This window comes from Lonchura striata, chromosome 13 (assembly GCF_050655825.1).
Source record: "Lonchura striata isolate lonStrDom1 chromosome 13, ASM5065582v1, whole genome shotgun sequence".
NCBI classification, from domain to species: Eukaryota; Metazoa; Chordata; class Aves; order Passeriformes; family Estrildidae; genus Lonchura; species Lonchura striata.
The window spans coordinates 10,467,594-10,480,818 of record NC_140715.1 but is presented as its reverse complement, the minus strand read 5'-3'; the positions used below and the strand labels follow the sequence as shown (position 1 = coordinate 10,480,818).

The following is a 13,225-nucleotide window of genomic DNA, read 5'->3' as shown; positions in this document are numbered from 1 at the left end:
AACATTTATTAAAGCTTCCAAATAACACTTTTGCTATCTAGAAGTATTTGATAGATGTACCAGTCAGCCATAAAAAAGTGAGGGTTGGTTGCTTCCCAGAGGAATCCAGACAATTTTGCTTTCTCTAAGAGGAATAAGGTAGAGGTTTGTAAAATGTCAAACTGAAGCTTGTGTAGCATCACCAACTGACGCAGGCACAATGAGCAAACATCCTGTTTATCTAACAAAAGCCTGTTTGGTTTAGTTACTTTAAATTAAAGGGTGTCTGCATTAAAGGACTGAAGACATTTTCTATACAGAAATGAAGAATAAGTGTTGGCTACAGAGATAGGCACGCCTGGCTTCCTGCACACTCAGACCGAGACTCTTCCTCACATAACTGCTGAAGTGAAGAGTGAGTGAAGCTAATCATCACTGTACATTAATTAAATTAACTCTTCCAGCCCATAGTGACAGGTGGTTTTATCGTATATGGTTTCAGGTGCTTCAAGTGGCCAGAAAGACCTTATTTTTTTATTTCTGTCCTGCAGATCGCTCAGGAAGTTTTGGCTTCAGTGTTAACAAAGCAGCACTCCCCAAACATTAATAGTCTGACAGGTTAATTCCCTTTATTTAAAAATAGCAATCTCAAGTGTGAAGAATTAAGCTAAAGCACAGCATCAGGTGTAAACCTGTGCTTACTGCAGATACATTGCAAAAGACATTACTGGCTTTCAAACAACTCCTCTTCTTGATGTATTTGGTTTGGGTTTTCCCTTGTCTGTGGCAGTGTGCATCAAGCCAAGGGTGATAGCTCTTAACTCCTTGTCCATCTCCTGCTTTTGCTGCCTCTGTATTTAGGCTGTAATCCATCACTGACACAGCATCTGATGCTGCTCTGTGTACAGATAGAAGGGTCCCAGCAGATCTGTTGCACTGTGTTTATTTTGCTGTTTGTGTTTTGGCAGCGCTCGAGTCTTTAAACCCATGCCAGGGGTTCTCTGAAAACACTTTGAGAACCTTATCTCAGAGCCTTTAAATGGATTGGACAGACATGGACAAGAAGTCCTTAGATCCGTACAGACTGCTCCCAACACCCCAAAATTCCCTGCTGATCTACAGCTGTCTTCCAAATACTCCTTCATAGCCCATCACAATGAAACCATGCTGATCAGAGCCTTCCTGCCATTGCTGGTGGCCCAAAGGTTCAGCCCATGGAAAGAAGCCTGTAATCTAGCCATCTTTACAGCAAAAGCACAAGGAAATATGCAAAATTAATACCATCTAGTTAATTCTTGCCAAAAGCAGAGTATTTATTTTTACCACTCTGTACAGACTGAGCGTGGAGTTTCCTGGAGTGTACCACTGTGCTGCCATGGAGCAGCACATGCAGCATCAGGGCTCTGGGAGGAATTATTTGACCCTAGGAAGTACAAATCACAGAAATGGAGGTATCATACATAGTCATACACAGTAGGTTTGCCTTTAACTACCTTTGATTTGCTGAAGTGATGAAACAGAAATTCAAGCCTGGATTTATAGAGAACACCCCTGTTTTCAGGAGTGCTGTTCAGCTCTTAATATCTGGGAATGTGTCTTTTCACAAATAGAGTTTTTTACCTTGTTGTTGGTTGTTTTGTTTTCTTTTCCATATTGGAAAGCAATATTATGCAGTATCTCTTATGGGTCAGATTGAGAATCCCCAGCACCCACCTTGTACCTGCCCAGTCACATCTCTTGTCTTATTTTCTTCTCTTTTGTACCCTTTATAAAAAAATCTCACTGTCTTCCCAGACTCTTTTAATGCAGTGTTTCTCAATCACTGAAGCAATTCATTATGCTGTTTGTTTCAGGATCTTAAGTAATTAGACAGTCCTAAGCTATTTTTGTTGATTTTGTTAAAAGACCTGCATAAGGGACGTTTTCCTCTCCTGCTCCCCTTCTCCCCTGTGTGCAGCTTAGGATGCAGCATCACTAATTTAGCTTAATAGCATTTAAAACCAGAGCAATACAATCTGAAGACAAAATATAATTTAGAGAGAGTACACAACAGTCACAGAGAGTTGAGTGTGTGAGTGTGTGTGTAAGATCACGTCTCTGTGCAGAGTAGTAGATTTACAGCAGAGTGGGCTGTGTTTTGAGTAAATTAATCATTGGAAACAGACAGTTTTCAGCATAGGACTCATGCATAATTCACTCAGGATTTCTGTTATATTTACACTCACCTAATAGTAGAGACAAGCGATATAGGAGTTATGAGTTGTTTGCCTTGACTGCGTGGTGTTCCTTCATCTGCATTGATGTTCATGACATTGTTTCTTCCCTCTGGTTTGACAAATTTTGAATTTTTTAACACAAAAATAACAGCTAATACTCAGCAGGCAACAAATATAATGAGAATAGCCTTGTTTGCTTTTGGGCTATCCCAGTCCAGGCATTGCTCTTAAGTCACATCTTCTTTATACTAAAGAGTTTTTGGGAATACTGTCCAAGTGGATCTTTGGGAGAGATGTCCTAGTGGAATTATAGCAATCATCCACCAAATAATCTAGAAATCCCTGGCTTGGGAATGTGTTTGGGCTCTTTGTGGGCAGTGCAGTATCACCTTGTAGTACCAGGAAGGGTCTGAGCCAGCCCAGGGGATGGGCACTGAGTTTTGGAAAAGCCACCCACTGCTGACTAGAAGCCAAATGTTCTTGGAAATATGGCCACAGCCATTTTGTTGCCAACCACAGAAAAATAAAATTCCCAGAAAAGAGAGAAAACCCAGTCATTCAGAATGTGAGAGCCATTGTATCCCACAGCTCCTCGGAAGGGACAAGTGTGACATGAGATGAGCACAACAGCAGAGCAGACCTGGGAAGGTGACGTGGAACATGAGACTTAACGTTTGATGTACCAGATATATGTGTAACAAAATTCAGTGGATGGAAATTGAAGCTAAACAAATTAAAAATAAAATATGTTTGCCCACTGAGACTAAGTAATCATTTGAAAAATTGCTCTTTGATGCTTAAATTAGGGCTGGAAGCCTTCCTGGGTGGTGTGCTATAGAGCAAACAAATTATGGAGCTGCTGCAGGGAAAATCTTGTTGAACTTGGTGCAGGAGGTCAGAGTGTGCACATAATCCCTCTTGGCTTTAAAAATCTATAAATCTGTGGCACACTGCCTAGGTGGTGATAGGCACTTGATAAATTACCTTTATCATGTGTTTTCCCACCTGCAGGCTTCCTCCTGCCTCCCTCCCTGGGGCTACTCCTCCCTTCCAGGCAGGTCACAAATCTAGAACTTGCCTTTGGACTTGGCAAACCAAGTTGTAATTCTTGGGCTTCCCAAGAAAGGCTGCAAATTCGTCCACCTTTTTCTGTGCATTTGGGGCTGAGGCATACAATTCATTTAGCTTTATGCAGTTTGGAAAGTAATTGTTTAAGGTAGGAATAGAGTTTTTGTTTATAGAACTGGGAATTAATATTCTCATCCTGTAAGTTTTTAAAATATTTTTAAAACTCACAGAGTAATAGATGGGTGCTTTTTCTTGTAATAAAATGAAATATTGAAGCAAATATACGGTGAGGCAAGCTTTAACTCTTCCAGGTTGTAAATGTCTATTGTTTAATAGTATCTACTTCATGGCATATATTCCATTCCATTTCTGTGATAAATTTGGTGAGCTCCCAGTTGCTGCTAAATTATATATGGATGCCTGATAAATGCACATCTTATTAGCTGAAACACATCCCTAAGATAAGCAAGTTAGTTTGGATTTTTATTGTTAATTGAATTTTTTCAGCAGAGGCAACTGTAGGATGTTCATGAATTTGCACAGTGTTAAACATCTGCTCCTCTTAGCAGGAACTGAAACAGAGTTTCACTTAACCTGTAAATTCAACTCAGGAATAAAACAGGTACTCAGCCTTTGAGGAGCTTGGTGGTGTGTAAAGGAGGCAGGAAGGTAATGCTGTGAGGGAACAGGATGTAATTAGCATCATTGCCTAAATGTCACATCTGTGCTGTGTGGCTTCCTCTGTGCACAGAGATGGTCTTCAGTGATGTTTGGAGGCAGCAGAACGCTCCCTGTGTTATTATCAGGTGTTACAGGAGCTCTGCAGTGGGGTTACGTGCAGTGTAATTGCTGCAGAACACAGCCTGGTGTTTTATAGGAAGCTTTCTCTGAATGATCACAAGTTAAATGGTTGTTACCACAGATGTTTATATATTAAGATTTGGGTTAATTTCTCTTCATCATAAATGGGTTTGCTCAGACCTTGCATAGAATCGTGGAATCATTAAGGCTGGAAAAAGACCTCCAAGATCATAAAGTCCAACCTTCGGCCAAATATCCCCGTTACCACTATCCCCTTGCAAAGTGCTACATCTGCTCATTTTTTGAACTCTTTCAAGGATGATGACTCTGCCTCTTCCCTGAGCAGCCTTTTCCAAGTTTTAACTACTCTTTCAATGGAGATTTTTTCCTAATATCCAAACTGTAGTATTAACAGCCTATAAAAATCAGAATTGGGAAGATTCAAAACTGACAGATATCTCTAAATTGGAATAGCCAATTCCAAAAAGGTTTCTTGATGTTATCATCCTGCAGCTGCACTTGCTCAGAGGAGTCTGTCTATGTAAATTGTTGAGAAAAGCAGTTATTTTCTGTTTCCAACCACACAGGAAAATTGGGAGGAAAATCCAGCCAAACTCTCCATGCATGTGCAGAAACAAGCAATTAAAGGAAGAGGAAGATAGAAAGAGACAGGTAAAAAATTTGCATGGCAGAATGAGGATTTGCAAGGAGACCCCTGAAGAACTGAAGTCATCTTTAATTTTCCTGTCCCCATGTAAACTTGTTCTGTCGAGTCAGAGAGGCCATAATGCAACAGATCATTGGGGTAAAGAGTTCACATGATGTCTCACTCAGGTTCAGCAGTCTGTTCTTTTGGGAGCACGTTTCCACTGTTCAGCCAACACTTGCATTTTGTATGTAGGAAAACAGGCTGGTGCTGATGAGGAATTTTGCCATCAATGGCACACTCAGAAATAAATTTGTAACATCTTAGTTCAGTCATTTTCTGGTGCTTCTAACAATGCCAGATAAAACCTGAGATATAGTTACTGAAAATAACATTTCTAGACAAAATTAAAGGGGTTGTAGAAAGGACTGTTTTGAAAGCAGAACTTTTCTCCAACCCCTTTAATTTTGTCTAGAAATGTTATTTTCAGTAACTATATCTTTTTTGCCCTATAGATACGGATGATAAAACAAATCTTAGTGCTCTCATCTCCTGCACTGAATTTCTTCCTGGAGCTTGAAAACTGGCATAGGAACAGCTGAAAATAGTCAGCATGATCTGAGAGGATCTGTCAAATAAAATGACACCCCCAATGCCTCCTGCCTTAGAAATTACACTCTTCAGCCTGCTCCAAACTGCTCTTTATTGCCACATATGGTGGTGCTGAAGGGTTGCCTAGAAAATTAGTGCCACTGGAGTTCCCCCTTCAGTGGTGGGTTATTTGTACTGGGCTGTTATCATCCTCCCACGGGGACAGCGAGCAGGAGCACTGTCCTGCCCTGGTGGGTGCATTTCAGGAGCCAAACGGGGCTGGCAGCTCTGCGTGGGCTGCTGGGTTGTTATGTCCTAGCTCACCTGCAGTGATAACACACTGAGTCTAATCTTGTGTTGGAGTGGCAGCACAGTTGCAGATTTCCAAGGGCTGGAGCCTAGACCTGAGAGCATATGGACTGGGTACAGCTCCAGCTGTATGGAGATACCACTCAGGGGAAACTTCTTGAGAGTTTTTGAAGGGTCACAAGAAGTTTGAATCTCTTTGTATGCTGTGTTGTGTGTTTCTTGATAATCACACACTCTTGTACTTAGCCTGGATGCTAATGGCTGCACAGCTTCTCTCACGGATTTTAGGAAGAGCTGCAGGTGCCACCTGCCATTCTTACAGCTCGTGTAGTTTTGCTGAAAAATAGCTCAGGAGTCAGTGGGACTCAAATCCCCTAAAGACTTCTGTGTGTGTTCAGGCTCACATCTGCTGTCAGGTGATCTGCACACCAAGGTCTTAGAGATTGGTGCTCTGTAGGTGTTCTCTGATCATTTTTGATATTTAAAGAAGTACTGACATTTTGAGTAATCATTGTATTGTAAGGCACCTTGCATGGTAATATTTCACTGGGAGATTAGTTTCCCCATCAAAGGAAGCTCTTCACTTCCTCAGTTTATTTTTATTTTGTACCCTGCATTCCTTTGAAGGACACTTTCATCTCCAGCCTTGCTGTTCCTCTGTTATCTGCTTTTACTCAGAACTGGGTTGAAGATTGCTGTGGGATCCAAGTGTAAAAACCTGCAGCAATTCACAGAAACCAGGAGTAAAATTTTTAAAGAGGATGATTACTGAGGGAGCTGGATTAATGATCTGTCATCACAATTTAGCTACATTCACCACTGACCTTTCACAGGGAGGATGCTCTTGATAAATGTAGATCATTACTGAGTTCTGACATAAAAACATAATGGCATTCTGTGTTCCTTGGCAGGCTGATCAATATTTTATCTGCCAAAGCATGCAGAAGTGCTAAACAGGATGAATTATATAGCTGCTGCAAAACAGAGCAAGAAGCAGCATTGCTTGGAGTGAGCAGAAATTTGACAGTTATTTGCCAAATTTTAGCAATCACACCTTCATATGCTGGATTTTTCTTTTACTCTTCTTCCGTCTTATTGTTTTTCTTTCCCTGTCTCTTTTCTATTTTTTTTTTGTTTTGTTTTGTTTTTAATTCAAACAGTTCCAGGCTTCATTGGGTTTGAAAATGCTCTAAACTGATAAGAAGGGCTTGTTTCTTTGGAGATCTTCCCCAGCATGAAGAGGGAAATAATGGACTAGAATTGAAGAATCAGTTTTAGGGCATGCCAGAATAGCAATTTTAGCTCATCCAGAATTTGTGTGAGTGTCTCTCTGTGTGTTGGCTCCCCAGCTGTGTGGTGGGGATGGTGCCTGAGTACACACAGCGGGTCAGCTGGCACCACAGAGGCACCTGGCACACATGTGGTGGCATTTCTGATGTTTAGAAACGGGGCAGGGAGGGAACACTTCAAAACCCATCCCTGAAGAGCAGTGGTGGTCAGTTAAAATCATAGAATCACAAAATCCTGAGTTAAAAGGAGGCCACAAGGATCATCAAGTCCATCTCCTGGCCCTGCACAGGATAATCCCAGAAGTCCCACCATGAGCCTGAGAGCATTGTCCAAATGCTCCTTGAGCTCTGTCAGGCTGTGACCGTTCCCTGGGGAGCCTGTTCCTGTGTGCAGCCACCCTCTGGGGGAAGAACCTTTTTCTAGCATCCAACCTAAACCTCCCAATACAGGTTGCAATTGTGAGCAGAATCCAAGTCCCTGGGAAGCTCTAACAAGGAAACCAAGCTGAGAGACATCCATTAGCAAGACCTACCGAGGAGAGCGGCCTGAGATGAGAGAAACTGCTAATGATGAGCTTGTGTTGCAAAGGAAACTGCTGGGGGCAGTCAGCAGAGAAAGACGAGAGTCGGGATAAGTGAGAGGGCACACAGGCAGCTTTTCTGACATTCTTTTTGCTTAACAGTCAGATTTGTAATACCTGGAAGAACGGAAAAAGAGGTGGCAGAAGCCTAAAGAGACTGTATTTAGTAGATAAAGTTGGTAGATGCTTGGCACAGTGTAAGAAGATTACAGATGTCAGGACAGCAGGAGAGAGCAAGAGGGAAGGAGAGGAAATACAGAGCTTTGCTCTTCAAGACCTATAAACCAGCTCAGTGCCAGCAGTCTCTAAGGAACTTAGGTTGAAAGATGAAATAATAATGCTTACTAAATGAGGGGAAGGATCTTTGCTGCAGGAGAATCTTTCTGTCTTTGCTGTTGACTTTCCAGATGTTTTGAGTAGCCTGAATATGTCTCCTCCATAACTTGGCTGAGTAGGCAGTGTCTTTTCTAGGATGCTCCCAGCATCCATGTCTGGTCACTGAAGTGCCTAATTTTGTTGGAAATAAATAGCATTAGGTCTGGGCTGTGCAGCAGCACATTAGCTCAGACATCCCAAGCACAGATAATTTCTGAGCTTTGGCCAGACTTAATATAAAATTATAGTTTCAGGTCAAAGTACTTCAGCTGACCTGGAAAAGTTTTCCCTCTGTTCTTCTACTATAGTAAGAATAAGTATATAAATTATACATTTATACTTATATGCATATATATATTACAGTTTTAGTGCATTTTTCTATCGATCTTTTAGTTCAGTCAAAGGAGCAGATTATCAGACTCACACCCTTTATTGCTTTTATTTGTTGTGTGCTGCTAAGCAGCTCAGCACTGCTGGCCTCTGACCAACTGCTTCTGTCACTGCAGCCCTCAGATGTCTAGGATGTCAGGGAGAATGTGCAAAGGTGTGAGACCCATGCAGTCTGTCACATCCACACTGTGGAGAGAGGCTTGGGATCCATTTCCAACAGAGCTGAAGAGTGTGATTTTCTCCAGAAGGAAGTGAAGGTGATGAAATTTTGGGCCAGATTTGACAGGGGCTACAAGCACCTTCTGACTTTCTGCCTGCAGCATATGTTAGCAACATGTGAAACTCGACTTATTTTTTAAATAAGAGACATAATTGTCTTACTGCTGCTTACTGGTTTTCCTTGATGCGTTCACCATGGCCTCACCCTGCTGTGCAGGATGGTGGTCTGCTGGATCCATGACTGAACACAGCAACAGTGTGATGGGGGAAAATATATTAGGAGTTTATAACAGGATTTGGGAATTGCTGCCAGCAGCTGTCACCAGCTCCATCCTTCTGTGCTTTCCTTTATTTCGCTCTTAGTGCCCATCACACTTGCTTGGAAGCTGCAGCATGGCTGTGACCCCCAAGGTAATGTGACTCCCCCTGTTCAAGGTAAATGAACACATTTACCTTGGGCTGGCTCGCAGCCTACATCAGTGTGTAGTTTTTCAAGAAAAGCAGTTTTGTGGTGCAAAGCCAGGGACCTCACTAGACAGGAAAGCTGGACTGGACAAATGTAGATCAGGCCAATATGGTCAACCAAACGTTCTCTGTTTATTGGTGAGAAGATGGCAGTTTATATACACTTCAGTATAGTTTACAGTTTACAAAGGCACTATCATTGGCAAGCTAACATTGTTTGTCTTTATCTTAAGGTGGACTAAACTTCACACTATAAACCTATACCACTTCACACCCAGACAGCCCAGTGCTTCCCATCACACCTTAATATAATTTCTAACTGCGCCACAAACTCTTAATTTCTAACTGCGTCGCAGGCTTGAAGGTCTCACAAGGCCCAGATCTGAGGCCTAGGCTGGAGTAGCTCAAATCTCATTCCAGACATAAATCATGCCCTCTCTCTCTCAGAAATGCTGCAACAGTGGTGGCTTTGTTTCCTGAGCATGGAAGAATCCAGGAGGGCTGTAATCAGTGAGAGGAGATCACTGTGTCCTGGCTCACACCATGCTTGAGGGAGCTGGGGGGTTCAGCCTGAGGGAAGGAGGCCCAGGGCGACTTTCTTCCTCCCTGTGAAAGAAACTTGAAAGAAAGTTGTGGCCAAGAGAGGGTCAATCTCTACTCCCAATGACAAGATGTAAATGTAGATGACAGGATGAGATGAAATGGCTTCAAGTTGTAGTTGTACCAGGGGAGTCTGAGGTTGAGGATTAGGAAAAAATTCTTTTGTATGGACTCCATCCAGCCCAGGATCGTGGTGGAGTCCCCATCCCTGGAAGTGTGAAAAAGCCCCACGCAGATGTGACATTTGGGTTAGTGCTGAGGGAGGAAGGCTGGGAAAGCCTTGCCCAGGTAACAGCAAGTATCTACAAAAACAAATCCCAGCTGCTGAGAATAAACCTGGAGGGTGTAAAGTAAGAACTGCTTTTGCCTGTCCTTGTGGGGATGGGGAGCACAAGGCAAGTGGGTCAGCCCGCCCAGGTGTCACCATGTACATTGCCTGTAGCACTGCTGGTGCTCACTAATGGAAACCACAAAGCAGAAACAGAAGTGGAAGAAAATTAAATCACTTTGCCTATCCTCATTAGCCCTAGATACGTTTCTGGGATTAACTTGTGATTGAAAATAAAATTCCAGCTAAGAAAAAAAATATTGCAGTAGCTAAAAGAGTATATACAACAGAATATCTTGATTGAATGGATACAGTAATCAGGTTTTCTCTTAAATAAGCTGTTGATGGAATGAAAAAAAATATATACTGCCTTCACAAACTTCAAATGACATGTTTGGAAATAAAGAAGTCAAGAATAATAAACACAACTAATACTAGCTGAATAGCCTTGTTTTTTCTGTTAAACAAGACTGATCCCAAGTGGGACCCAGTGCTTTTTGGAGGTTGTTTTAGAGGGAAGGAAAAATTTATCAGCTGCTTAATATCCCTGAGCAGCTGAAGCCCTCCAAACTAGATGGGACTGAGTTCAGGGTAGTAAATAAGCCTTGCTTGCAGTTCTTGTTTATGTAGCAGGAGGGCACTGACCTGACTGGTGAGCACATGTTCAGCCTCTGTGTCCTCTCTCACCTTTCTCAGGTCATAATGCTTTTGAAGTTGTGAGCACAAAATATGAAGGGTGAAAAAACCCCTTGACAGTAGATGGGTTTGCTATCAGAGAAGTGCCTCCCACCTGGAATTTTAATTGGGTTTCAATTGGACTGGGACCAAGAAGTCCAAAATGTTGCAGCTCAGCAAGAAAGGGACAGGAACATTAGTTGTCACTGTGCCAGAGTCTTCTGTTATTTTTCAGAGGAATAATGTTTAGAGTCTTTGGGGAGCTGATCTACAAGGGTATTGTCCCTTAAACTAAGGTGGGACCATGTTCTCTTAGATTTAAGATTCAATCTTAGATTTAATCCAACAGGATCAGTGATGGGATTTTAAAGAAAAGGCTTGTTTTAAACCCAGTATTGCAGACAGTAAGGCTATTTACATTATAGGGAAGTTACATGATAGACATAAGGACATCTGAGGGGAACAGCTGAAGGTGTTGATGCTGTTGGTGGGGTATGGTTGGTACCCACAGAGTGTGGGACAGCTGGAGCCTGAGGGTGCTCCAGGGTCTGCTCCAAGGCCCCTGCAAGGCACCAGCCGCTGTGCTCTGCACTAAAGAAAACAGATTTGCACAAAAAGACAGCTGCCATTTCTCATTCTGCTGAGCTCTGCCAGCCAACAAATCAGCAGAAAATGGTCATAATATCTTGTACCACTTTGGGTATGTGGAGGCATTTCCTTGAGGAGGGGAAGAGTTGTGGGAGAGCTGGATGCTGCAGGCACAGCATGAGCTTTCAGGGTCAGGAGGGTTCAATCTGATTTCTTCAGCCAAGCCAAAGTCACTTCAGGGAGAATAGCTTGAGGGCTTTTCCCTGATAATAACATTTTTCCCTGGTCAGGAACAGGGCAGCGTTTATTGCAGCAGGGTGCTGAGAGCAGGCACTAGTGACACCACAGCTGCAGGGGCTCCCCACAGCCCTGCACTCCTCACTGTCCTTCCTCTGGCCTTCTACCACCCCAGGCTGCCTCTAAGGGTTCCTTAACATCAGTTGACATAGGGTGGCAGTCTGAGGTACCAGTTACATTAGTGGAACTTTCTAAACATCAGCTTCCCCAGGTTTATTTTTTACTTTATGGGATAAATTTATTCATATAGAAAAGCACAGAGCCAATTTAATATTTGTGGGAGTTACAAAACTGAGTGTGGCAGTGTAACTGAAGCCCTGTAAAATCTGGAAGGTAACATGCTGGAGAGTATCCCTGACAGCAGGATTTAGAAAATCTGCCAGCTAATACAAAACGACAACAGGAGCTCCTCAAGTGCAGAGCTGAGTGGAGCTGAATATGCAGGCATATATGCCTAATTTTTCCTTTTAGGACCTCAGTCCTTTGAAAAGATCAAGGTAAATGCACATCCAGTAATGCTGTTTTGTCTCTCAGGGGACAGCTGCACAATGGCAGACTACAGCCGGCTCAAGAGCATCCTGCTGGACCTGCAGGCTCGGCGGCACAGCCCGCCCAGCAGCCTGGCCAAGGACAGGGGAGCCCAGAAGCGCTTCCTAATTGAAGAGCTGTTTAAACGCTTGGATCTGAACAGTGATGGGCATCTCAGCAGCTCTGAACTGGCTCAGGTAGGTTTATTGTTCAGTGAGAATGGAATTATGAAGTGGATTTTCATTCAAAGTGTGAATTGAATGTAACACAGCAGCACTCAGGTGAGAATGGTCATTTGTACCTGTCCAGTCAGCAGCAGATAAAGGAGGAAAATCTAACAAGTCAATGGGTCTCTCTCTGCATCTCCCAGGAGTCAGTGTTGTCTCAAACATTTGAAGCTCATCTCCAAACGAAAAGTATGGCAGTTTTCCAGCCCTGTCCATACTCCTCAAATCAGATAATGATCCTTGCTCTGCTAACTGACATCTTCTGAAGTATTTCCAGTTAGCCAGCTTGGGGAGAATCAATTCAGATTTTTTAGGTCTATGTAAGTTAGGCAACAATCACTCAATTCTTCTCCCTGCCTTCTGGACTGTACATTAGCATAGAGTAATGTGACAGCAAATTTGGGATGTTTTTCAACAAGTATATTTTCCTAAAATCCCTGGGCAGATGCTGAAGTGTGTATTAGAAGAAAGTGATAGAAAAGGTAAGAGTTGAAGAAACTATTTTTCTAATTTCAGGCATGCTGTGCTGTTGGAATTAATCTCTTTGGTAAAGTGAACCAAGCAGCCAATCCTGGGCACTCAGTCTGGGTGCTCTGTGTCCTCAACTTCTCTTTGCACATGCAGACCGGGGAAAACAGTCCTGCAAAAATATTTTTGCCATTCCATTATGTCACCCATGAGAAGAATTAGAAGCAAATGCCTTCTGAGAGCCCTTTGGAAGCCAGTCCTGTCTGGTACCTATTCCAGTTTCCAAAGCTGTTCCTTTATAGAATTATGGAATGGTTTGGGTGGGAAGGGGCCCTAAAGCTGATCTCATTCCACCCCCTGCCATGGGCAGGGTCACCTGCCACTAGACCAGGTTGTTCAGAATAAGTTCACCCTTGAGTGTCTCACTGCACTCTTACTTCCCAGGGAACACAGAGCGTGTTGCAGGCACGAGCCTGCTCTTCCCTGAGCTGACAGTTTGTGCTGCATTTTAGTCCTCAGGCTGTTGACAGGATGCTTGATCCCTTCCACACAATGCAAAGTGTCAGCATAAATTCCCTTAGATCT

At 42.9% G+C, this 13,225-nt stretch overlaps 1 protein-coding gene across 12 annotated transcripts in view; it reads left to right on the top strand.

Moving 5' to 3' along the window:
* The window catches only part of FSTL4 (follistatin like 4), a 366,635-nt gene that overhangs the window by 250,716 nt on the left and 102,694 nt on the right, over nucleotides 1-13,225 (top strand). For all 12 annotated transcript variants that reach the window (XM_085591243.1, XM_021549489.4, XM_085591248.1 and 9 more), the window contains one exon: nucleotides 11,952-12,142. In XM_085591243.1, coding sequence (XP_085447369.1) covers nucleotides 11,952-12,142 — 191 coding nt within the window. The remainder of the gene's footprint in view (nucleotides 1-11,951; nucleotides 12,143-13,225) is intronic.